This window comes from Diaporthe amygdali (genome assembly GCF_026229845.1).
Source record: "Diaporthe amygdali strain CAA958 chromosome Unknown NODE_37_length_474048_cov_65_229390, whole genome shotgun sequence".
In the NCBI taxonomy this organism is placed as follows: Eukaryota; Fungi; Ascomycota; class Sordariomycetes; order Diaporthales; family Diaporthaceae; genus Diaporthe; species Diaporthe amygdali.
Window position 1 is genome coordinate 396,440 of NW_026517057.1, and position 24,454 is coordinate 420,893.

The following is a 24,454-nucleotide window of genomic DNA, read 5'->3' on the forward strand; positions in this document are numbered from 1 at the left end:
CGCGATTATCAAAGAGATAATGTTATTATTCTCAGACTTTTGCACGGTCTTGGAATTCCCAAAAGCAAATTGACCCCTTGACTCCTCTAAACGTTTAGACGCCCCTAAAATACTGTCCCTCCACCGCATCACAGCCCTTGCCGCAGCCAGTCTGTCAGCTTCGCCTTTCCTAATTGTGCCAGGTTGTTGACGCCTTGCTCGCTGAAGGGGTCGATACGGCGGAGGTCGACGTCCTGTGTGGGGGCCTTGCTGACCCTCTGGACGATAATGGTGGGGTCGGTCTCGAGGATGATGCCGTCGTCGACGATCTCATCGACTGCCAGTGAGACAAGGTCGTAGCTCTCGATGATGGTGCGCTTGTCGACCGAGGCCTTGAACAGGAGGTGGAGGGAGTCGCGGAGGGCGAGGATGGCGTTGTAGAGCAGGACCTCGTTCTCATCGACGCTGCCGACGAGGTAGAGCATGACGTCGCTTTCCGACTTGTAAAGGACAATGCGACCATCGAACAGTAGGATGTCCCCGGTCTGTTTCGCCGTCTTGTCCAACAGTGCCTTCTCGAATGCTTTCTGGGACTTCACATCGGGGTATGGGTTCTTGGAGGCAGCTTCAGTAGGTCAGTAATCGGCCTTGTCACCGAGGAGGCGTCTGAGGATAGCGTACAGGCATGCTGTCCTGGTGCAGGTGTGGCTTGGTGTGGTGAGTCGTAGTACTAGGAGACGCGGTGAGCTTCCAGTGTCGCGCCGGCTGAAGGCGAGGGGGAGTGTTTATTTCTCACTTTCGCATATAGTCTGGAGCCGTCCTCCTATAGTATTACAGCCTCAGTCAGTAAAGCAGCATCGAGGGAAGGATTGGGTTGTAGAGAGGAGGGGCGGGATGCTCCAAGATGATGGGATCGTCAAGACATAAGCGGAACAGGACGAGGCAACACAGGCGTAAACTTACAACCGACAGGATGAGGATGGCATTGACAGAGTAGAGCGACATTCCAGGAGCCATCTTGACTGTTTGCGACGCCGGGCGCGGTGTTGACGAGGAATTATGAAGCGAGTCGCAAGTGAGGCTACTGAGAGCACACGGTAGACTAGACAGCTCCCCCGTGTCCAAGTTCAATGCTCCGTGTCAAGACCGATTGACCGGCCGGCTCGTTGTGGCGGTGCAACCCCCCGTTTGGTGTGTGGCTTGACTGATAACGGAGCAATCCGTAGTGCAAGCCGCTGTGGGCACTTGGAGCAGCTCCAGCCACAATTGTACAGGGCAAATGCGCCTAGATTCTCTGGGCCTGCGATGGGAGATTCTCAACGCCTAATCAATGAATGATGTGGAAAAAATATATTGGAATGAGAATACGATTGTTCATTCATCCATGCATTGTATAGTGATCGTTTGTAATGAGTATTTTCAGTCTAAAGACGTATCCTTCCGATTCTGGCAGTACGACAGGGGTCAAGTTCGACGGCCCAGGGAAGCCATTTAGATCCCTGTCGGTTTTTAATGGGCGACGCGAGCAAGTCGCGTCCCGCATGGAAGTCGCGTTGGACGCGCCACCCAAAGATTTGTACCAAAATTGGACTCTCTTGCTCTTGCTCTTGCTCCTTGGAGCCCCCCTCGTTGAGACACGCTTCCCCTCCATCATCACTTCATTTTGACTCTGTCATATTACGACGCTCCCCTTTGCACTGGCAATTACCTTTCTTCTTTCTTCCCATTCAGCCCAGGCCATCAACACTCACCTCCCCATCGCAATGTCGTCTCCAGCAAGGCGATCAACTCGCAGCTCGCAGGCGGGGACTCCTGCCCGCAACACGCGGAGCTCACAGGCTCGCAGCAGCCCGGCAGCCGCTTACTCTGATGCTGCGCCTGCTGACGAGGCCGAGACTCCTCGCCGGACGCGCGCATCACAACTTGCGTCCAGCCCAATGTTCTACGAGTCCTCTCCCGCCAATGCAGCGCCGTCCTCACCTCTGCGACAAATGAGCAATTCTCAGACCACCGACAATGGTCCTGCACCGAGCTCTCCATTACGCCAGCAGACTGAGTCTCAGACAGTCAATGATGGCGAGCGCACCCCACGAGCCAGCGGCATGCGCATTGGTGGTATGATTGCTTCTTGCTGCACTGCAAGCCTTGATTTACTGACACACGTGCAGACTCTTCGCCCGTTCGCTACGATCCTAGTTCAAGTCCTGGCCATCCCCAAACAGACTTCCGAAGTGAGAGCAGTGGTCTCTTCGTCGACTCTGCCAGAAGAGGTCCTCGATCAAGACGTGGCGATATTCACTCTGAGTACTCCAGCAGAACGCCCGTACCTCCCCGTCGCATCGTTCTCGGCTCCGATGGCCGCGTTGTGCAAGATGCACCAGTCTCAGACGCTGCTACCTTCTCCAACAACAACCCAGGCACATCAGACGCAGACGCTCTTGGTGGCCAGAGCCAGAGCCTCGTCTGGGGAACTACGATCGCCATCGATGACACTTTCAACGCCTTCAAGAACTTCCTTAGGAACTACAAAATCAAGTATCGTCTCATCAAGGAGAACCAGCCCGATGAGGTTGTCAACGCCCCAGAAAATCAAGCCAGATGCTACTGGGAGGCATTGGAGACGATGTTGGCCCTTGGGACGAGCAAGCTGTACTTGAATGTTCACGATCTCAAAGCTTATCCTGAGACCGAGAAGTTGTGGTATCAACTCCAGGCCTACCCACAAGAGTTGGTTCCCATCATGGATCAGTCAGTTCACGACATGATGATTGAGCTTGCCCGCATAGAGATGGCCAGGCAGAGGAGTCAGAATACTTCTGCACCCCAGGCGTCGCAGAGCTCCGAGCCCGCTATTCCCAGCTCGGACCGTCCTGAGGATGCCCCGACACCTCGTCCCACAGCTCAGAGGGAGGCAACTCTTGAGGACCAGGTCGCCGAGACTATTTATATGGTGCGCCCATATGGTTTGGATAAGACCACCAACCTTCGAGATCTGAACCCTTCAGATATGGACAGAATGATCCAGATCAAGGGCCTCGTCATTAGGACAACCCCCGTCATTCCAGACATGAAGGATGCATTCTTCAAGTGCAGCGTCTGCAACCATGGCCTGCTCGTTACGCTCGACCGCGGCAAGATACGAGAGCCTACTGAGTGCCCCCGACAACGCTGCGGCTCTAAGAATTCTATGCAAATTGTCCACAACCGCTGCAACTTTGCAGACAAGCAAGTCATCAAATTGCAAGAGACTCCGGATGCGGTGCCGGCAGGCCAGACCCCACACTCTGTGTCTGTATGCGTATACGATGATCTTGTGGATTTCTGCAAAGCTGGTGACCGGGTACAAATCACCGGTATTTTCAGGGTCAGCCCTGTTCGCATCAACCCGCGACAGAGGGCTATCAAGAGCATTTACAAGACCTATGTCGACGTCTTGCACGTTCAAAAGGTCGATCGCAAGCGGATGGGAGCTGATACAACGACTCTTGAGCTGGATGATGATGAAGAACTCCAAACTGATAACCCTTCCGGAATGGAGGAGGCGCGCAAGGTGACCCCAGAGGAAGAAGAGAAGATCAGAGAGACTGCCGCTCGTGATGACATCTATGACCTGCTGGCGCGGTCTCTTGCACCTTCAGTCTACGAAATGGATGATGTGAAGAAGGGAATCCTACTACAGCTATTCGGCGGCACCAACAAGAGCTTCGAAAAGGGCGGCAGTCCAAAGTACCGTGGCGACATCAACGTCCTGCTCTGTGGTGATCCATCTACTTCCAAGTCTCAGATCCTGTCGTACGTCCACCGCATTGCACCTCGTGGTGTATACACCAGCGGAAAGGGCTCATCTGCCGTTGGTCTCACCGCATATATCACGCGCGATCCCGAGACGCGATCCCTAGTGCTCGAGTCGGGTGCCCTCGTCTTGTCAGATGGCGGTGTCTGCTGCATTGACGAGTTCGACAAGATGTCTGAGTCTACCCGTTCCGTGCTGCACGAAGTCATGGAGCAGCAAACAGTGTCTGTTGCCAAGGCCGGTATTATTACCACTCTGAATGCCCGGACGAGCATTCTGGCATCAGCCAACCCGATCGGTAGTCGATACAACCCTGACTTGCCTGTGCCGCAAAATATTGATCTTCCTCCAACGTTATTGTCTCGTTTCGATCTGGTGTACTTGATCCTGGATCGGGTGGATGAGAAGAACGACAGACGTCTGGCAAAACACTTGATGTCTATGTACCTTGAGGACACGCCTCACTCTGCTCAGTCCAAGAACGATATTCTGGTGAGTTGCGGTATACACCCCTTCCCAAAGCTTATGACTAATTGTGGTAGCCTGTCGAATTCCTCACCTCGTACATCTCCTATGCTCGGGCCAACGTTCAGCCTACCATCACGCAGGCCGCGGGTGAAGAGCTCGTTGAGGCTTATATCGAGATGCGGAAGCTTGGTCAAGATGTACGCGCCGCTGAGAAGCGCATCACTGCAACCACTCGGCAGCTGGAGTCCATGATCCGGCTGGCGGAGGCGCACGCAAAAATGCGACTGTCGACCGAAGTCACCCGCGAGGATGTCCAAGAGGCCAACCGGCTTATCAAATCTGCCCTAAAGACAGCGGCGACTGATAGCCAAGGCCGTATCGATATGTCTCTTCTGACCGAAGGTACCAGTTCTGCGGACCGTCAAAGGAAGGAGGACATGAAGAACGCAGTGCTGCAGCTGCTGGACGAGATGACGGCCGGTGGCCAGACTGTGAAGTATGCTGAAGTCAGCAGAAAGCTGGGCGAAAATGCCGGCGTGCCTGTTGAGGCGAGCGATTTCGCGGAATGTGTGCGTGCTTTAGAGATGGATGGCTCAATAACGGTATCTGGCGATGGTGCGAGGAAGAGCATTAGGAGAGTTACAGCTGTTGTATAAAGCTGGCGGGCGGCCCGTCTAGATGTGTATTCCCTCTAACAATTGGCGTTTTGGATGTTTGGTTTGGTCATTTTCATACCTACTGCTGTAATCTGTGGCCGGGAACGCGATCAATGAGACGATGCCTAAATACAATTTCTGAACAGAGACTTTTGCCATCCTCATCCTATTGAGTCACCCACGCTTGATATTGAATTCGTTATGCTAGCTTTACACAACACCCACTTTACAGATTGTTCTTCAGAGCAGTCTAGAGACTTGAGAAATAGCACGTTCTATTTACGCGCCCCAAATCTACCTGGCATCTACGCAGACTTGCCCGAGGAGAACTTCAACTCGACTCCTCCAATGATGTACGCGGCGACAAAAGTGGCTATCATGCTGCCGAATATCACGAGAGGCTTGCGAATGCTGACCGCGAATGGAACGTCGTAGGAAACAATCAGCTCGCGGTCGCGCAAGTCATCCACCAGGTTGCGCGCCTTGATGACCAGTGCAGTCCGTCCGATGGTGTCGAGGAAAGTCTTGTGGATCTCGACATCGGCGGAGGAGATGGAGGAGTGGGGAACGGTGGTGTAGTAGTTGACGTTCCTGAGAATTTTAGTTAGAGATGGTCTCCACCTGGTCGGGAATGATGCATGACTTACTCAGCTCCCTCAGGCAGAATGACGCGGACCACGACGTTCTCATACGCGACGCCCTCGGCCTGCTTGGGGCCCTCGAGGAAGGGCACGTTGAGCACAAAGCCACCGCCAGTGGTCTTGCGCAGGAAGTTCTTCGCATCCGCGTTCCAGCCGATGGTGAAGGGGTACTTCCAGCCGCCGAAGATGGGGTAGCGAGGCTTGGTGACTAGCAGGGCCTCGCGCTTGCCAGATCGGAACCTGGACGTGGACACATTGCCAATGACATCGTAGTAGTACGGGTCGAGGCTGCCGGCTGGCAGCGGGAAGGTCAGCTCGTTCAGCGCATAGCTAGTCGGGTTGAAGTGTTGCGACTGCTGCCACTTGACTCGGTTGAAAAGGGAGGAGAGGTTTGCGCCGCGGTGGAACAGGGTGTATCGCTCCTCGAAGGCAACGTTGCCGCCCCAGTGGCTCACTTCGATGTCGCGCTCCAGGTTGGAGACGTGAGTGACTGGCTTGGTGAACTCGAATCGGACCTCGATGGGAAGCTCGGCACCGGCGGGAATGTTTTCGTATGGGCCATATGTCAGCTTGGAGCCCTGCTTCTGTGGGAACTCGGAGACGTCGCCGCTGCCAGGAAGCTTGGTGTAGTCGGGTACATTGGACGAGGGAAGCTTAATCTCCGTCTTCTGCTTCGACGTTGTGTAGGCGGACGGGACGTAGGCGGTAGACTGGTACCACAGGAATTGTTTGTCGTCCTGGCCAATGGAGGCCGGAAGAGGCCTGTAGGCGGAAGTGTAGTAGTAGGAGATGGAGAGGGTCTGCTCGGCGCCAGCCTTCAGGGGTTCGGGAAACTTGATACGGTAGTACTGGACAGTGCTTTGCAGACGGAGCAAGTCAGCGGCCTGTGATCCGTGTACGTGGGCATGGGGAAATATGATGTTCATTCTTACCTAGCCGGATCGAATTCGACAGCCTCAACCTGGAATGGACCAGAATCGGCATTCTTCTTGTCCTTCACCTCGAAACCTCCCACTCTAGACATCTGGTCTGGTGTGAAGGGCAGGAAGTACTCATCCTGGGGCTCCTTTGCGATGTTCTCGATCTTGGTGTTGATCACCTCCTTGGCGTAGTTCTTTTCCAGCTGGACAATATGTACAAGATTGGCATTTTTGAAGACCTGAGGAGGCTTGAAGGTGGCAGGCAGGGTGTCTTTGGAAGTTGTGGTGGTGGTCGATTTGGCACATGCCAGCGTCAGGCACGAAGCCAGAGCTGGGAGCAGTGCTGAGAACTTCATATTGGATGCGCAAACCGAGTGCTCATGTAGTGGAGCAACTCCGGAGACGAAGGAGAAAAGAAGGGAATGAGACGGCAGTGGTATCAATTGGTCATCGATCACGTTGTGTTTACTTGCTTCACCACCTTGGTTGACCACCTGGGTTGAAAGATTGACCCTGGATTCTGCGACGAAACCAAAGGACAGCTCGCCGTTGGAGCTCCCCCAAAAAGATTACGTTGCTGCTTGCTTGCTGCTGCACTGCTCCTGCCCCATGCCGCGTTGCTACGAGTGCCAAGCCGGGAGCTAACGTCGCCCGCACGTGATGATAAGCGGTGATAAGGACGCGTCCGGCAGGCAATAAACGGGTGCTGCAAGTGGTCCAAACGCGAGAAGCCAACTGAGAGAGTTGTGGGTGGTATGACATAGCTTTCCCTGCCGTCTATCTCTCCTGTCCTTGCCAAGGAGACAGAGCCGATCCGAGAGACAAGGTGGGGGGAGGGGCGAGGCTCTCTTCTCAATTCAGCGAGCAATTGAGGTGGGATGGTATGGCGGGGTTTTCCAAATTCAACAATCCAGACCACCATAAGTCCATTTACTGCGACGACTGGCTAGAGTCACACCACTTGGTCGTTGTCGTCCTGGCCTCCCACTGTCTCTTAGCTCGGAAGACGCTTTCGTCCATGCTACAGTGACCCCCAACAACCCGGGCAGCCCGGGCTTTCTGACCTTGTGATGCCGAGGGTCCTAGGTGAATGGTTGAGAATGCAATCCAGAAGGCTTCTGGGTGTGTTCAAGCACGCCCATGTGAGTTCGACTGCCGAAATATACATGATTTGCAAGGGGTTGCTTTCGCTAGATCTCCTGCCAGTACTACCTACTATGAGAACTGTACGGCGGGAACTTCCGGTGGTGGCAACCGTTCCCCTATACTACGGTAGGTACCTTAGAGAAGGTAGTCCGAGCTTACTGCAGCTGGGCTTGAATACCGGGGCTGCGGATTGGACCTTGTTGAAAGCTGAGTTTTCGTCCAACGCCTCGTTGGTGTTGGCATTCAGAGAGAACCCACGGTCCGTCGGGGCTGGGCGGGCCAAGCTCACCCTGGCCAGGTCGCCTGTGCCCGCCTGTTCGTTGGAGACAAGGGGCACACTGCAGGATTGTAGAAGATAGAAGCGAGGGGAACCTTCGGACATCGAAGCTTCGGGCATCTCGTGACTGTTGTGCGATGGACGTAAAAAGAAGACGGCTGACCTCACTCGAATTCATACGCATCTCCAAACATAGCTCGCCTCGAATGATAGTCTTCCTGGGTCTTAAAAGGCCCCATATTTCTGACATAGCCCATCAGAATCTGAGCCCAAGTCAGGGTTGCTCTCCCAGAGCTTGGAGGACCCACTCTGACCGCCTCCCTACCCAGGCCCTGACTGACTACTTGAAGCTGGCTGAGCTCCAAATCGAGTGGCCTGGTCTAACCTCGTCTTCTCGCCGCCCATAGACCTTAAACTATATTCCTTTGGACTCAACAACAGTACACTCTTTCGGTGCCAGCAGGTCTCTTCACACTTCAATCCAGATCATCGCCTCACGGCAATTCTTTTTGGATATCACTGTAGAACAAAAGCAGTCAATATGGTCGGATTGGGTCCCAAGAAGCCGCCATCCCGTAAGGGAACCGGTACGTCACACTCAATGCTTTCATTGCCGCCTTCCTTGAGCCTGCATGGGACATTACTCTGTTGTGGACTATTTCATGCTGGACTGTGATCCGTTGCATCCGTGAGACTGTTTGTGTGAGATGGATGAGACCAACGATGGGTACAACGGGCGAAACTAGGAGCAGCGAGATAGACCGTCAAGTGGCATGTCTGTTTTGCACCCAAGTGGGAAGGAGCAGATATTCCAGACGGAGGCCTTTCACGGCTTCCCTGCTCATTCTCATTAAGACAAAGACTTGAAGTCGTTGGCACGCCTGGCCCTGGAAAACAGAGTTCACCCCATACTCCTAGGATAGCCTCATGCCTCATTCACGAAGCCTCACATCCAAACCTCTAGCCAAGCCTGGCTCACAATCCTCAGATCAAAGCAACCGCCAGCTTGCCCAGATCATCGCTTTCCTTCCAGCCCTTGAAGCATTCATTTGCTCACCAGACATTCATTCATCCCGTGTATTGAATTTCTAGCACCAAAACCAAACCATCCCACGAGATTCACTCAGCAGCCAGCATCGTCATCAAAATGGCGCTTGACAGCCACATGCCATATCTTTGCCCCCATGACAAGGCCCTCTCTCCCAAAACCAAAACCATCCACTCCTTCCACCACCACAGACACTCTTCTGCAAGTTCGTTTGCGCTGTTTGGGATTTTCCTTCATTGTCCCACATACCACTTGCAACCATGAAAGCTGACCTTGCTCGCGATTTTCCCAACGCTACAGGCTCGATGATGGATGTCCCCAAGAGCCTCCTGGCAGAGATCAAGTCTCTGGAGGAGCAGCTGACGGTCAAAACCGACAAGCTGAAGGCCATCACTGATCACTTCGTGAAGGAGCTCGAGAAGGGTAAGTGAAAACCAAGGAGGCATCGTATGTGTTTGGATTTCTCTACTGACACGTTTGAGACAGGTCTGAGTGTCGAGGGCGGCAGCATTGTGAGCACGATTGCAGTTCCAACTTGGTGTGCCCCGTGATGAAAGTGACTAACAAAAGGACAGCCAATGAACCCTACCTGGGTTATGTCGTTCCCCGATGGCTATGAGACGGGCACTTATCTGGCGCTGGACATGGGTGGCACAAACCTGCGTGTCTGTGAGATCACTCTGACCGACCAGAAGTCTGAGTTCGACATCATTCAGTCCAAGTACCGTATGCCTGAGGAGCTGAAGACCGGTACATCTGAGGAGCTGTGGGAGTACATTGCGGATTGCCTGCAGCAGTTCATTGAGACCCACCACGGCGGTGTTAAGCTGGAGAAGAAGCTCCCTCTGGGTTTCACTTTCTCCTACCCCGCCACTCAGAACTACATCGATGAGGGCATTCTTCAGCGTTGGACCAAGGGATTCGACATTTCTGGCGTTGAGGGCAAGAACGTTGTGCCAATGTTGCAGAGCGCCCTTGAGGAGCGGGTGAGTTGACCTCTATTCTTTTCAGTCATATGGACTAACTAACACACGACAAAGGGGGTGCCTATCAAGCTCTCTGCTTTGATCAACGATACCACCGGAACCTTGATTGCCTCTGCCTATACCGATACTAAGATGAAGATTGGCTGCATCTTCGGTACTGGCTGCAACGCTGCTTACATGGAGGACTGCGGCTCCATTCCCAAGCTGGCTCACATGAACCTGCCTCCTGATGCCCCCATGGCCATCAACTGCGAGTGGGGTGCCTTCGACAACGAGCACGTTGTCCTTCCTCGCACCAAGTACGACATCATCATCGACAAGGACTCTCCCCGTCCTGGTCAACAGGCCTTTGAGAAGATGATTGCTGGTCTGTACCTGGGAGAGATCTTCCGCCTGATCATGGTTGATCTGCACGACAACCACGACTGCCACATTTTCGCTGGTCAGGACATTGCAAAGCTTCGCAAGGCTTACAGCCTGGACTCGTCTTTCCTTTCTACCGTTGAGGAGTACGTGCTGCTCATTCAGTCCCTTTGTTATCTACCCAATGTGCTGACAGCTATTCATAGTGACCCTTATGAGAACCTGCAGGAGACGTTTGACCTCTTCCTCGACAAATTGGACATTCGGCCCAACGCGCCAGAGCTCGAGCTTATCCGCAGAACAGCTGAGCTCATCGGCACCCGCGCCGCCCGCCTGTCTGCCTGCGGTGTCGCAGCCATCTGCAAGAAGAAGAGCTACCAATCCTGCCACGTCGGCGCTGACGGCTCCGTCTTCAACAAATACCCTCACTTCAAGGCGCGCGGCGCCGTGGCCCTCCGTGAGATCCTCGACTGGCCCGCCAAGGCCAATAAGAACGACGAGGACCCCGTTGAGATCCTGGCAGCCGAAGATGGTTCCGGTGTTGGCGCTGCGCTGATCGCGGCGCTGACCTTGAAGCGGGTCAACCAGGGCAACGTCGCTGGAGTCCTACGCCCGGAGAACTTCACTTAGACAGTTCTGCGTTTTGTACCGGCTTCTTTCCACCATTACTGATGCAATTTTTGGTATATCACTTGACACATGCCCCTGGACGGTCACAGCAAAGCTGAAGACGGTGGTCGTTGGAAATCTTCAACCTCGATTCCATAATTTGAGTGGAGCGAGAAACAGTTCCTCAGCCCAAAAAAGTGCAAGTCGGCAACCGATATTCTGAGATAGAGTCGCGTTAGAGCCACCGGCAAGATAAAAATAAAAAGTATTCTGGAAGAGCGATTGTGGAAACTTACTGTCCAATGTCCAATATCTCCTTTTGACACCCTCCCACTCGCCCTTGCCCGCCTCCTCCAACCCCTTCAAATCTACATCAATTTCATCCCACTCCACATCCATGCCTGCGTCGGTCATGTGCATCTCTACGACCTTAGTGTAGACATCGTAGCAGACCCTCCTGTCCGCGCCAAGCCCGTTGAAGAAGCCAAAGATACCGTTCTGGTCCAGAAGGCCGGGGATGTACTCGGTGAAGAACTTGCGAAGCTGGCTGTAGTCCTCCCCAAAGGTATCAAAATAGATAGCATCATAGACCTCGCCGTGCTCCAGCAACACGGGCACGACATCCTGCCACCGGCCCCTGTGTATCTTGTAGGCGCCCTCCGCTGGGCCGCTCGCCTCCCAAGCGGGGCCGAAGCTCGACTCGGGCGAGGACGTGTGCTCGAGGACCTCCTCGTGCGCCTCGATGATGTGGTGCCGCGCGGGCTTGGTCTCGGCGAACATGCTGTCGATGATGCCCATTCCGAAGCCGACGTTGAGGATCCTCTTCCCGGGCTGCTTCCCCGGCAGCAGGGCGTCGACACTCCTGCGCATGATGTCCGTCTCCCAGGCCATCATCACGCCGTTGCCGTCGTCGTCGACCAGCTTGCCGTCCGAGTACGTCAGCTTGGACCGCAGGTACTTCTCGCTCTTGACGTCGGCGTCGGCGCCGGGCTTGGGCGGCTCGAACTTGGGCTCCGCCGCGGCGGTCTCGACCAGCTCGGGCGCGTCGTCGCCGTCCTCGGGCGCGCCGGTCGGGCCGTCGTATTCGACCTCGACGTGCGCTGGCTCCTCCTCCTCTTCGCCTTCTGCTTCTGCCATTTCCTCGTCGTCCGCCTCTGACCCGGAGCTCAGCGCCTCGTACCCGTCGAGCAGCCCGAACAGCATCTCTGCGCGCACGCCGGCCTGGACGCACATCTCGTAGAGCTCCTTCTGGCCTAGTCGTAGCGCGACGCACCCGGGTGTCTCGTTGTGGTCGTCGACATCATTCCATATCCCGCCCCACAGGAGCAGCTCCTGCACTGTTGCCTTGGCCTTCTCGAGGTTCTCCTTGTCTGCTTCTGAGTCCGTCCCTGCTGCTGCTGCTGCGGGCCCGCATGACCGGATCGCGGCGTGTAGGGGCGTCTCGCCTGTCTTGGGGTCCTGGACAGAGGCTTTTCCTGGGGCGTCCAGGAGCTTCTTGATGGCGGGGGTGTCGTGCTGCCATGCGCGCAGGAGGATCTCGGAGGTCTCGATCGGGCTGTCGGGGGTTATGCGGGCGGATATGGACTCGTCGAAGGGCTCGGTGGCGGAGGAGGCCATGGTTGCGATGGGGTGCTCGAGACTGGGTCAGGATGATGAAAGTGATTTGGCCTAGTAGCTCAGAAAGACTTCTTTTCTCCTCCTTTCTCTGTTGCCTCAGTCTCGTGTCTCACAAATACGGGCACACAAGCACATAGGCACACGAGCAAGCACCACAAAGAGGTCTGGATCTGCACTCTACAGAGCTGCCCCTCCAACTTTTTTGCCCTCCGGCCGCCAGCCGCGGGCAATGGAGCCGATGCGGAAACCCGCGCTGCACAGGGACAGGGGAGCTTGTGCTCATTGGCCAATTGCAACAGTATTGGCCACAACGTGCCCAGACCAAGTGGGGGACGCCCCCGACCCAGCGTCACATGGCGGCGATTGCTTGGGTGCTGCTGCTGCTGCTTCTGGAGCTGGAGCCCGTAGGAGCCTCATCAGCCAACTCTCAACTGCGCCATCCTCCTGCTTAGGCTCTGCGCCGGCCATAAAGTTCGACTAAGCTTTGCTGAGGAGTTGTAGCTGGACGAGATTGTGCCATGCGAGATTCTATAACGTGAAGTTTATTATTGATTTACTACCTGAACGTTAGTTTGCTGTCTTGTTTTTCTATTCGCTTCCCTTCCCTCCAATTGCCTCGTCCTTTCTCTCTCTTTTCTCTTGTCTAGAGGTAAGACATGCCATTGAATTGCGATCGAGCAATCCACCCTTCAATCTATTGCACGTTGCTGGTTCACTTCCACCACCATTGTCTGGCGAAATCAATTGCAGACAGCTTCGCGCAACATCCCAATACCGTCATGCGCCCATGCTGATTATCCGCGATCTCAAGACAAGCAGAACCACCTGGCAGTCCCGCCGCCTCCACTCGACCTCGACCTACTCCAGACCCTTCAAGCGCATCCCGCCCGGAGTCATCGTCATGAAGTTCGGAGAGCAGCTGCGTTCCAGCGCCATCAAGGAGTATCAATGGTACTACATCGACTACGAGGGGCTCAAGGCCGACCTTAAGAAGTCAAGCGGCCCTGTCGTCGAACAAGCCGCCCAAGGCAGTGGTGCAAAGGGGGCCAGGAAGGGCAAAGGAAAGGCCAAGAGGCAGTGGACAGAGGATGACGAGAGTCGTTTCGTATACCGGCTCGAAGGGGAGCTGCAGAAGGTCTACCAGAAACAACAACTAAAGACTATTGAGATCCAACGTCGGATTCAGGCCAGCGAGCGCGACGTCAATGATATTGTCTCAAGGCTGAACGAGCGCCGGGCTGGCGAAGATGGCCCAACTGATGAGGAGTTTATGGTGCTCGAAGAGGACTTGAGCGACATTATCGCCGATGTCAACGACCTGGCCAAGTTCATCCAGCTAAATTATACCGGGTTCTACAAGATCATGAAGAAGCATGACAAGATTACCGGCTGGCACATACGACCCGTGTTCGAGGCGCGCATGAAGGCAAAGCCTTTCTACAAGGATAACCACGACGAGCTGTTGGTTGACCTGTCCAAGCTCTACGACCTCGTCCGCACCAAGGGCAATCCGATCAAAGGTGACAGCGCCGCTGGTGGCAGCCAGGCAAACTTCATCCGTAATACGACCAAGTACTGGGTGCATCCGGACAACGTCACCGAGGTGAAGCTGATTATCCTCAAGCACCTACCGGTCCTGGTCTTCAACGCTAACAAGGAGTTCCACCCGGATGATTCTGCTATTACCTCAATCTACTATGACAACCCAGATACCTGGGAACTGTATGAGGGCCGGCTCAAGAAGACTGAAGGAGCCGAGGCCATCCGTCTGCGATGGTATGGAGGCATGAGCACCGACAAAATCTACGTTGAGAGAAAGACTCACCGTGAGGATTGGACCGGCGAAAAGTCCGTCAAAGCCCGTTTTGAGGTACGCGAGAAGCAGGTCAACCCGTATATGAGGGGTGAAATGCTTCCAGCAGCTGTGATGGAGAAACAGCGGAAGACGGGCAAGAAACCGCAGTCAGCCTATGACGAGGATGAGAAATTGGCGCAGGAAGTGCAATGGGAAGTTCTGAAGAAGGGCTATGAACCCGTCTGCCGAAGCTTCTATCACCGGACCGCTTTCCAGCTTCCGGCCGACGCAAGAGTCCGTATCTCACTTGACACGGACTTGACCTTGGTCCGAGAAGACAACCTGGAAGGTCGAAAGAGGAGTGGCGACAACTGGCGTCGTATGGATATTGGCGTTGATTACCCCTTCTCCCAGCTGCCACCAGAAGACATCTGCCGGTTTCCTTATGCGGTGCTGGAGGTCAAGCTTCAAACACAGGCTGGCCAGCAGGCACCTGAATGGGTGCGTCAACTGGTGTCCAGTCACCTAGTGGAGGCTGTACCCAAGTTTTCCAAGTTCATCCACGGCTGCGCTACGCTGTTCCCGGATCGGATCAAGTTGCTCCCCTTCTGGTTGCCCCAGATGGACGTTGACATCCGCAAGCCTGCCACGCACAACTTCGGCATCCAGCGTGGTGGTCACTCCGGTACTACGGGCACGTCGGAGGATGAAGACGATGATTTCGACTCGGATGACGAGGAGGCAAGACCAGCTCCGCGGGGCCAGGAAAATAACAACAACGGCGGTACCACCAATGGGTTATCGCCGGAGACGGGCGCGCACGGAGCTGCGGTAGCACACAGATTACGTCAAGCGCAAGCGGATGGGTCCACGGATGTTGAAGATCAGACGCGACTTTTGCCCGCAAACGACGATGCGTATGAGCTCTACGAATCCGATGAGGAAGAGGAGGAACAAGACCGGTTGGAAGAGGCTAGGAGAGTAGGCGGTCTGACGTACGCGTCCACGTTGGTCCAGACAAAAGCGAAGGCGGCCGGTCGTGGCTTGTCCAAGCTAGGCGGCATTGTGAACAACATTAGATCTGGAAGCGAAATCCCGGTACACGAAAGGACCATCGCACTATACGGGACCACCCAAGTGCAGAACAAAAAGTTCGTTGCGCCTCCAGGGAAGAAGATCTATGTGCCCGTAAGGGTGGAGCCCAAGGTATACTTCGCGGCTGAAAGAACCTTCCTCAACTGGGTAAGTTTAAACACTCATGAAGTTTCTCGTGAAACACATCTCCATACATGTCCTAACGCCAAACAGCTCGAGTTCTCCATCTATATTGGAACCATCGCCACGACCCTTCTTAACTTCGGTAGCAAACCGACAAAGATTTCTTTTGTTGTCTCGGGCATCTTTACCCTTGTAGCTATTGCGGCCCTCCTATACTCGGTTGGGACATACATCTATCGAAGCCGGTCGATTCGTGCCCGTAAGGCGGCCAAGTTCTATGACTGGTGGGGGCCGTCGCTTCTGTGCTCAGCTCTCGTGGTTGGTGTCATCGCGAATTTCGCCTTCGAGGGATATGAACGGAATTGGTGGTAATTTTTGCATTCCTACGGCGCGGCTCAAGTCATTTCCTGCTGCGATACTGCATTTTCTTGGATCGGGTTTCCTTCTGGGTGTTCGCCAACTGGGCTGAGCGGCAAATAGTGTGCTTTCAATCAGTATTATAAATTAAGAGGTCAGGTAGATAGTATGAAGCCACTATATTCACTCACATCACGCCTCCCATTCTTACATGCTCAATCTAATCCAACTAACTACAATCCAATCTTTAATATTTCTTCAACCGCCTCATCTACGCCCTTGGCGATGACAGTCGGCCGTGCTCGTCGCTTGCGAACATCGTCCCCGACCCCGAAGATCGCCTCGCCAAGCCGGTCAACCCAGCCAGTCCCAGCGCGGTCGATCCACGCACTCCTCAGCCCAACGCTCCGAGCCCCAGCTACATCGAACGGGTTCGCACTAACGAGCCACACTATCGCGTCGTTGTCCTCGTCGGCCTCCGCCTGCAGGTGGCTGTAGCCCTGAGCGGTAGGTTTATAAGTCCGCACCTCATCAACGGTGATGAGCTTCTTGAACAGCCCCCCGCCCCCGCCGCTCACGAACGGCTTCAGGTCAGGCGACGCGCCGACCGAAGTGCTCAGCATCTTCTCGGTGCCGTTGCTGAAGATCACGGCCTCAACAGGCACCCCGTAGCGCTGCTTCTGCACCGCCTTGAGCCCCGCCGGCACGTCCGGGAACACAGCCAGGGCGTCATATGCGCTCATGAGCTTGTCGGCTGTTTCCTCCGAGACGTCGATGCCTTCCTGCTCGGCGGCGGCGTGCCGCAGGGCCGCGCGCGTAATCTTGTCGAAGGGCTTGTACGTGCCCATGGCGCTGATGCGCCATGTGTACTCGAGCTGGTACTGGCGCCATTTCGCTGCGACGGCCTGGGCTTTTTGCTTGCTGATGTTGAGGTGGGATGCCAGATCCTTGGCGATGGACTCGGTAGATAGGATGGTGCCGTACAGATCGAAGGCGATCACGATTTTGGACTTTTTGGATGGCATTTTCGGGCTGGGATGTTTTCTCTCGTGTACGTGTGAGTAATGAAGGGTCAGTGGTTCCTAGGATGAGGTTGGTCACTAGATTTGTCGCTGGCGTGAGAATGAAGGAGGTCGATGTAAGTACCGGAATGGGATAGTCGGGAGACCAGGCGTCACCAATCACGGTGACGCAATGTGGGGAAGGCGAGTGATTGGTGGTGTCTGGTACTGTGTTAGTTTGAGTGCTACCTTGGACTGGCTGCCTGGATGGTTTCCTGTCCGTAACGTGTTGCATGTGCTAGATGCATCTGATATGGACAGAAACCTCATTACTGAACAACGGAGCCCCTTTACAGAAATTTTTGTGACTATCCTCGAAGCTCGTATTGTTAGGTGAAGTCTGAACGTCACACTCATCCAAGAAGGGGATAGATAAGACGGCTCAGCCCATGGAGAGACTCCCTCACGCTTGGCCACGCACATCCTTTTCTCCGTCCGACTCGGACCGCCCTTTCTAATTGCATAGAGTATACTATCTAGAAAGACATTTTTTCTCAATCACTACCTCTTCTCACCATTTTTACTACTCCAGTATGAGCACCAGATCTTCCTATAACGAGGCAACAATCATTTCTCTTATGAAAGAATACTATTCCCAACTCATTTCACTTTCCTACCTCCATGTCTCCCAAATCATCAATCCACCGCCCTCCAATCATATAATCAACGAGTCGCTATGCAGCCAGCTCGGTCTCGACGCTGCGGTGATCTCGCTGATGAAGAAATTACCATATATCGATGGACCATACTCCGACGGAGTTCTTGACGAGCATGCCTCTGCGTACGGGTGCATGCTCTTCCCCGGGTCTATGGCGTATTCATTCTTGCGAGACCAAGACATTGTAGAGAGCCGGGATCCAGAGGCTGATGGAACGGAGGGAGTGAGGTTGAAATATTTACTCAGCCATGATGTTGCATTGACGCACAACCTCAGAGATGGCATGGCTTTAGTGCTGGATACAAAAGCCAGTATGACTTCAAAATTTCCTGATTTAGACCGGGCAAGGAGGAGCTAATACATCTTGACAGATACTGTGAGAGTGCTGGGCAATAGCAACAGTCCGGAAGTTATCAACCCTGAAGGAACTCCACTCAAAAGACCTGAAGAACCTATGCATTACCGGAATTATTGCGCGCAAGATGCAACATCTTACTTCGAGGGCTTGATTACTAAGATCCGTTCCTTGGACTTGATTCCCTATGGAGGCGACGATTTCTCGAGAAACTTCTATGGCGACGCGTATCCTGAGGTCGTAAGTACTTACAGAATTGATTGTGATGCTCAGACCGTCTGAAGGCTGACCCATCGTTGCAGCGTGACCAGATTAAGAAGATACTTATAGAGGAGTACGGATGGGACTCAGAGAACTTCAGACAAGAAGATTGGGCAACAGACGCCGACGGAGTCTGGAAGAACATTCTTTCAAATTACTACGGCTGAGACTGTGAACAATCAGATCGAAACTAAGTGCTGCTTTCTGTGTTATTCTCTGATAACACAAAATTAAGACAAATATGAATAATTCTGGAGCACTTTAAGGATATTCAGTTGATTATCAGAATTTTATTGTTATCACTTATCGTAGGATTTTGAAAACATTCGTTTGGTTGTAATGATGTTCATTATAACGATATAATGTAGGAAAACAAAATGATTGGCCTGGTGGTGGATTGTTTGAGCATTACCTTGAACTGGCTGCTTGGATAGTCTTCTCTCTTTAAGATCTTGAATCCGGCTTCATTCATCAGCTGTCTGTTGACAGTAGCCTCGTTCCTGGACATACCAAGAGAATGGCGGCTTCAGTCATCAAGATTCATCCGAATTGGGACCTCATCAAGTCACCAAGACGGCGTAATCACTCCCTGAGTTCCGAACGTGCAGCCAACGCACATGACATGTGGCCAATGGCGCATCACTCGCGTGCCCCAGAACAGAGGCCTAGGGCGACTTTGCTATAAAAGTCTCGTTTGTTTTCGAGCCAGAAGAATCCCCAACCTTGTTCAATCGAAGTAAAACTTCAACTGTTTTGTTTCTCAAGCAGACCAAGATGGCAAAAGACGGTCGAAGCATTTCACCAGGGCTGGACACAAATGTACTCGCCGGTACGACATGATTGAAAGAAAGCATCAAATTTTGCAGAATGCTAATACCTACAATGCCATAGCTCTCCCTGTTGGCGGCGAAGTGGTTTCAGTGACTCCATCAGGGTTGAGTGACTTTTGCGAAACATACAGAATTGAGGTCGCCCTGCCTGGCCAAATCACTTCTGTCTTCTTTCAGAAAGTTCGTTCTCAGCCAAGAATTACAAAACTACAACCCTCTTTTATTCGGTGGCTGACATTAGATGACAGGTGTCAAAGGGTCGAGCTGGACTCGATCTGATACGTGCTGTTTGGGCATCCGAGACGGCAATAAATGGTGTCATTCCCGAGTTCACACCTCATCCACTGAGCATCGGAGCATACAAGTCCGACTCGAACACCCATTTCTTCCTCGCTGACTTCATAGACATGGTGGAAGATGTCATCCCAGAGCCTGAAAAGTACATGGCACCGGTGGTGGCCTTGCATTCTCGCACTATGGGCAGGTCACCTAATGGCAGATTTGGATTCCATACCAGCACAGCGTACGGGGACTTGTTGCAAGACAACACGTGGGAGACGTCTTGGGAAGCATTCTGGGCTAGAATCATGAGGCAGGCCTTTGAGACAGAGGAGCAGATCTGTGGTCCTCATGATGAGAGGCTTAGAACGCTCAAGGCGGCCTGGTTTGACTCTGTGCTTCCTCGTTATCTGCATCCGTTGGAATCGGATGGTAGATCGGTGACGCCCTGCCTTGTGCATGCAGATTTGTGGCCTGGGAACTGCAAATATACACTAGACAGGGACTCTGTGTGCGTGTATGATGCCAATGCATTTTGGGGTCATAACGAGGGTACGTCATTCATACTGCTTCTCAATATGCTCGTCATTACCAAAGTGCTCAGCTGATTTGAAAGCTCTAGTTGATCTAGGTCTTTTTCGAAATCCACGTTATCAGCTGGGAGAGTCATACTTGACAGAGTACTGGAAACATGTTCCGGTTTCTGAACCACGAGAAGATGCCAAGGATCGAAATAACGTTTACATGGTCCGAAACCAGGTCCTTCTTTCTGCGTTGTTCCCTGATGATACAGAACTAAGAGAAATGTGAGCAATATCTGGAAAGTCCTGAGAAGAATGCCTTGCTAAATCTTCAAGCTTCGTGAACAATATGCACTGCATAGTTGGGAGGCTCAGAAGGGAAGAGCAGACCAGGTCTTTTTCTTCGGAATAGTACCGAGGAATAGACAGACTTTTAGATCATAATGAGTAATCGGTTGGTTTCATAGCCCAAAGCAGTGCGAATTGGCTCAATACTCAGCGAGACTATCGGCATTGCTGGGATTCTGGTGTCGTAGAGTGTGCAAAACGTCCATTGGTCACCCGAAAAGGCGTCCGAGAAATGTCTTGACTCAAGCTTCCTTCTTCACAGTGACCTCAAGCAATTCCAATGTGTCTTTCCGATTCATCCATACGTCTTCAGCTTTTCTTAGTGCGTCTTCCACTGCCACCAATATTTCCTCCTCATCCTCTAACCCTACGCTGAAGCGAAATTGCTCCGGCCTGGCGCCATACTAGGCTTTTTGTCAGTCATATGTCCATGTATCCAGCAACTACGGATTGCCTTCAGAGCCGGCCATAGAAGTTCTTGGTATTCGTGGCTTGAAGGAATCTGCCCTCAAATATGTGTCAAACCTGGGGAAATTGGCTCATCGAGAACACTTACGCTGGCATGATGCTTGGCCTCCTCCAGAGTCCGCCCGTTCATAACAGCGTTGAACGGAAGGGCTAAAGTGAGGTGGGCGCCGATGTGCGGACCGCAGTGCAGCTGGACGTTGTCGTAGAAAGTCTGAGCGGTGACGAGGTCTTCGAACTCCACAGAAAGTAGGCATCCGTAGCCTGGAGTGAAGTCAGGCGTGATTTTGCGCATGAATGCCTCATAGTTACCACGTGTTTCGCTCGTAGTCGGGTATAAAACCCGCCTGACGGAGGAGGCCGGCTTTGCAGCCTGCGCGGCAAAGTAATTCGCCACCGCAGCGGCGTTGCGGTTCAAGATCGTAGAGCGCGACAAGTAGTCACTGCTATTTTTCAGTAGAACTTCTGCGTCGGCGGCGAAGAATTCGTTATGAAATGCGCTGGTCATGGTCTGCTTGATGGCCGTGTAGAAGGGAGACAGCGGATTGAGCACGACGCTGCCGGCCATTACATCTGCATAGCCGCTGAAGGACTTTGTGCAGGATGTCGTCAGGAAGTCTGTCATGGATGTTACATCGATATTGCAGAAGGAGCCGACTGTATCGTCTATCACGATCGGGAAGTTGTACTTGTCGGCAATCTGGCGCAGGCGCTTGAGGTCGATGCTCACTAGAATGGGGTTGCTTGGAAATTCAAGAAAGGTGTAGCTGATCGTTTTCCCTTGTTTGTCATAAGCCTCGAGGTACTCCTCGACCTTGTCCATGACACCGCTGCCAGCGTCACCAACGTGTTTTATGCCTCCAGGAGTCTCATCGAATAGGCGCCAGGTGGATTGGAATACCGACCCGAGTACTAGGATCGTGCCAGGATCCCGCATGAGGAGTGCCTCGTTCAGCCTGTAAATGGCGGCCATCCCGGTTTGGTAGAAATAGACGTCGTCCGGCTTGATCTTCACCTTGTCTGCGTCTAGCGGCGCTCTGTGCAGTAAGTCGCTGATGCGCTTTCGTAACTGCCCGTGTGCTTCTGACTGTAGATAATATGTCGGGGTTGGAATATCAGTGAGATCACCTGACCATTCCACGACCATGAATTCTGTATCCATGTACTTGAGCAATTCCTCGGCTGGGCGAGTAAGGATGCCTATCCCAGTGTTCTGCCAAACGCCAATGATAGCTTTGGCCTTGGTCATGGGATAGATGACACAGTACAGCCTGATGCCGTGTATCTCCACTGTCTTGAACGAAAGGTCCCCCTCGCAGAGCACATGTTCCTTCCTTTGCGGCGAAAGAGAATACTCCTTGTGCACGACAAACGCCATCGGGTCTGTATACATGAGGACTCCCATTGTCTCAGGCAAGATGAGCTTCTGGGCTATGGCAACGGAGAGCTGGCGGATCGGTCCGAAGGGAGACAAGCGTGGATACATGGACTTCAGCCTCGCAAGCATGGCCATGCCACCGTCACGGAACCTCATCGCCGTATCCCAGCCGGGTAGGTGGAAGGTGATGGTGTGGGGTCCTTCGGGTGGCAGAGAGTGCCCCAATTCAGTGGTGATGGCCTTGACAGCCATACTTCAGGTGTCTAGATTTGTCAATTAGACTCTCACGATGCAAAGAGGCTTTGCGGATGTTATTATCAATGGTCTTGAGGCTCGCAGAATATTTTACACCCCTGATACTCCGCTAGAAGCTCTGCGACGAGGTGGACTTGGCGATATCTTTGAACCTTATCAGCTCAGTAGGCCAAACTTACGAAAATTAAGCTCCGAATACATGCATGCCATCCCTTGCTGGTATATTCCGCCTACATTGGCGTGCATGCCGTTGAGTGTGTGAGCGAACAAAGACGGAAAAGAATTGTTTCCGAGGGGCTCAGCTTAACGTACGTGCAGTCTACCATGAGTACGCCAGCTCAAATATTCGCTTGCTTGGCTGCTCGACTAGTTGTGACGGCCCCGGCCATGGATTATCGTCGTCCTCCCGAAGCTATATTCTCAGTTGTTCAGCCATCAAGTGCCACAGTCCCAGATGGGACCAGTCAGGACGCTGACTCCCGAGTAACCGCGAAACCAAAATTCCGAAACAGTGATGGTGCTAAAAGAAGTACACTATATCCTGTCGTTCCTGTGTTGGATTCAACAACGCGCAGCCGGGAGCTAAAGGACAATCCCGAATGGCCCAAGCGGACGTGCGCCACGAATCTGAATTCTTCAGCATGCTCGCGCTCAAGAGCCAAGCCATGTGACCATTTCTGTTGCACCACGAAGCCGGATTACTCTTCGCTATGTTCGGGGCTAACAGAGGATGTACTCTGAGTTTGCGCCCTCTTTCCAGCGGCCTGGGTAGCTACATCACGGAATGATATGCATATACGTAATAAGTAAGATCATCGGTGTAAGGAGCTAAATGTAATTTCCGAACTCAATAGTGCAGTCATTGACACTCGTAACTATCGTCACATTTGACGCGGATCTGGTTCTACTTCACCATGCAAACGTTGAGGTAGTCAATGAAGACGTAAGTTACCATGATAGGGTGACCTAGGCTTATCAGGAACACCCCGGGAGACAAGTAAGAATCGGGTCAACACGTGGAATTGGAAATCCTATCTCATGAACATTGCCAATGTCAGGAGCTTCGATGGTCTCGCCGTAAAGGAGATCTGGACCAACCAGTTCCAGTACTATCATTTCCACCCCTTCATCTGCACACCGTCCCTAACGGCGACCTGGTCACTTCCATCTAATCACTTGCAGCTGAGCACCGAGAATTTAGGACTGAAGCTGGACTCAGGGCCAAAACTCAAGCCCGAGGGGTGAGAATCCTGATATCAGCCATTGCTCTTGCTTCGCGCTGGCCCTTGTCAGGCTTCTTCCTCCCTGTCCGTATGAGTTGGACGAATGACAGCAACGGCAAAGCATCACCACGACTACGTCGACCCCCGCCTTCAGCCTCTTTTGTAGCCATGGCGGTCGATATGCGAAGGATCCGACCATGGTTGAGTGGTGCGAACTCGTCACGCCGTATTCGATCCTCTACCTGGACAGGGCGGACCTAGCCTACACGTCGATGCGGGGCAGCAGGCTTCTAACAGTAATGATCAAGCACTCACCATGGACCTACATCTAATATCCATTTCTTAGGTCAAACCTATAATTACAAGGAGCGCGGACTCTGACGCGTTCCGAGTGTTTCCTCACATTGCCAAGCGTCTCTACTCAGACGAAATTAGGTCCTTGAACACTACGTGCTGAATAGAGGCATCGTGGCAGGTCACTATCTAGCAGAGACTGCTTATCACACAGATATATTCGACGCGATTGGCAGTGTTTACAGGCAAATCATAGGAAGTTACGGAACGAAGGGTGACGGTTTATTGCCCCAATTCAGGCTGATATTCCCAAGACACATATCAACAATCGGACCGATTTTCGCGTCATACCCAAGAATACGTCATCGGAAAGATCAGATTACTCTCATAAATCTATTGGCAGATGCAAGAGATGGTCGTACAGCTTTATACGTGGCGATCAAGGCAGGCTTCGATGAGACTTAGATATGTGGTGTATGATCTCTTCAAATTTAGGCTGTTGTGGTATATGCCCAGGGCTTGTTTCGTGGTAATTACCACCTGCCGCATTCGCCATCTCAAACATTAGTGAAGAATCTGTTCCGCAACCTATCAGCAACACCAGTAATATTCGGCTCTTTTTGCTGCTGCGAAAGCGAATCTGCTACACTGCT

At 53.0% G+C, this 24,454-nt stretch overlaps 11 protein-coding genes across 11 annotated transcripts; 6 read left to right on the plus strand and 5 right to left on the minus strand.

Annotated features, from left to right (window-relative positions):
- Positions 1-128: 128 nt before the first annotated feature.
- On the minus strand, positions 129-996 carry J7T55_002143 (uncharacterized protein; the record flags this gene model as incomplete). Its single annotated transcript, XM_053133525.1, has 4 exons — positions 129-604; positions 661-709; positions 776-802; positions 943-996. The coding sequence occupies 4 exons, from the start codon at positions 994-996 to the stop codon at positions 129-131; spliced, it is 606 nt and encodes a 201-aa protein (XP_052988702.1).
- A 746-nt stretch (positions 997-1,742) lies between these two features.
- J7T55_002144 (uncharacterized protein) lies at positions 1,743-4,896 on the plus strand (the record flags this gene model as incomplete). Its single annotated transcript, XM_053133526.1, has 3 exons — positions 1,743-2,094; positions 2,148-4,264; positions 4,315-4,896. The coding sequence occupies 3 exons, from the start codon at positions 1,743-1,745 to the stop codon at positions 4,894-4,896; spliced, it is 3,051 nt and encodes a 1,016-aa protein (XP_052988703.1).
- A 305-nt stretch (positions 4,897-5,201) lies between these two features.
- Positions 5,202-6,813, minus strand: J7T55_002145 (uncharacterized protein; the record flags this gene model as incomplete). The annotated part of the gene is made up of 3 exons (XM_053133527.1): positions 5,202-5,487; positions 5,544-6,395; positions 6,470-6,813. The coding sequence occupies 3 exons, from the start codon at positions 6,811-6,813 to the stop codon at positions 5,202-5,204; spliced, it is 1,482 nt and encodes a 493-aa protein (XP_052988704.1).
- A 2,375-nt stretch (positions 6,814-9,188) lies between these two features.
- J7T55_002146 (hexokinase) lies at positions 9,189-10,907 on the plus strand (the record flags this gene model as incomplete). Its single annotated transcript, XM_053133528.1, has 5 exons — positions 9,189-9,351; positions 9,415-9,440; positions 9,504-9,914; positions 9,969-10,423; positions 10,484-10,907. The coding sequence occupies 5 exons, from the start codon at positions 9,189-9,191 to the stop codon at positions 10,905-10,907; spliced, it is 1,479 nt and encodes a 492-aa protein (XP_052988705.1).
- Positions 10,908-11,070: 163 nt separating this feature from the next.
- Positions 11,071-12,503, minus strand: J7T55_002147 (uncharacterized protein; the record flags this gene model as incomplete). The annotated part of the gene is made up of 2 exons (XM_053133529.1): positions 11,071-11,105; positions 11,183-12,503. The coding sequence occupies 2 exons, from the start codon at positions 12,501-12,503 to the stop codon at positions 11,071-11,073; spliced, it is 1,356 nt and encodes a 451-aa protein (XP_052988706.1).
- Positions 12,504-13,290: 787 nt separating this feature from the next.
- Positions 13,291-15,888, plus strand: J7T55_002148 (vacuolar transporter chaperone 4; the record flags this gene model as incomplete). The annotated part of the gene is made up of 2 exons (XM_053133530.1): positions 13,291-15,540; positions 15,607-15,888. 2 exons carry the CDS (start codon positions 13,291-13,293, stop codon positions 15,886-15,888), a joined length of 2,532 nt encoding a protein of 843 aa, XP_052988707.1.
- Positions 15,889-16,106: 218 nt separating this feature from the next.
- On the minus strand, positions 16,107-16,898 carry J7T55_002149 (uncharacterized protein; the record flags this gene model as incomplete). Its single annotated transcript, XM_053133531.1, has 1 exon — positions 16,107-16,898. The coding sequence occupies one exon, from the start codon at positions 16,896-16,898 to the stop codon at positions 16,107-16,109; it is 792 nt and encodes a 263-aa protein (XP_052988708.1).
- A 614-nt stretch (positions 16,899-17,512) lies between these two features.
- On the plus strand, positions 17,513-18,375 carry J7T55_002150 (uncharacterized protein; the record flags this gene model as incomplete). Its single annotated transcript, XM_053133532.1, has 3 exons — positions 17,513-17,903; positions 17,964-18,187; positions 18,250-18,375. The coding sequence occupies 3 exons, from the start codon at positions 17,513-17,515 to the stop codon at positions 18,373-18,375; spliced, it is 741 nt and encodes a 246-aa protein (XP_052988709.1).
- Positions 18,376-18,982: 607 nt separating this feature from the next.
- Positions 18,983-19,925, plus strand: J7T55_002151 (uncharacterized protein; the record flags this gene model as incomplete). Its single annotated transcript, XM_053133533.1, has 3 exons — positions 18,983-19,037; positions 19,100-19,218; positions 19,287-19,925. 3 exons carry the CDS (start codon positions 18,983-18,985, stop codon positions 19,923-19,925), a joined length of 813 nt encoding a protein of 270 aa, XP_052988710.1.
- A 503-nt stretch (positions 19,926-20,428) lies between these two features.
- J7T55_002152 (uncharacterized protein) lies at positions 20,429-22,281 on the minus strand (the record flags this gene model as incomplete). The annotated part of the gene is made up of 2 exons (XM_053133534.1): positions 20,429-20,590; positions 20,743-22,281. 2 exons carry the CDS (start codon positions 22,279-22,281, stop codon positions 20,429-20,431), a joined length of 1,701 nt encoding a protein of 566 aa, XP_052988711.1.
- Positions 22,282-23,322: 1,041 nt separating this feature from the next.
- Positions 23,323-23,839, plus strand: J7T55_002153 (uncharacterized protein; the record flags this gene model as incomplete). Its single annotated transcript, XM_053133536.1, has 2 exons — positions 23,323-23,525; positions 23,629-23,839. 2 exons carry the CDS (start codon positions 23,323-23,325, stop codon positions 23,837-23,839), a joined length of 414 nt encoding a protein of 137 aa, XP_052988712.1.
- Positions 23,840-24,454: the final 615 nt, after the last annotated feature.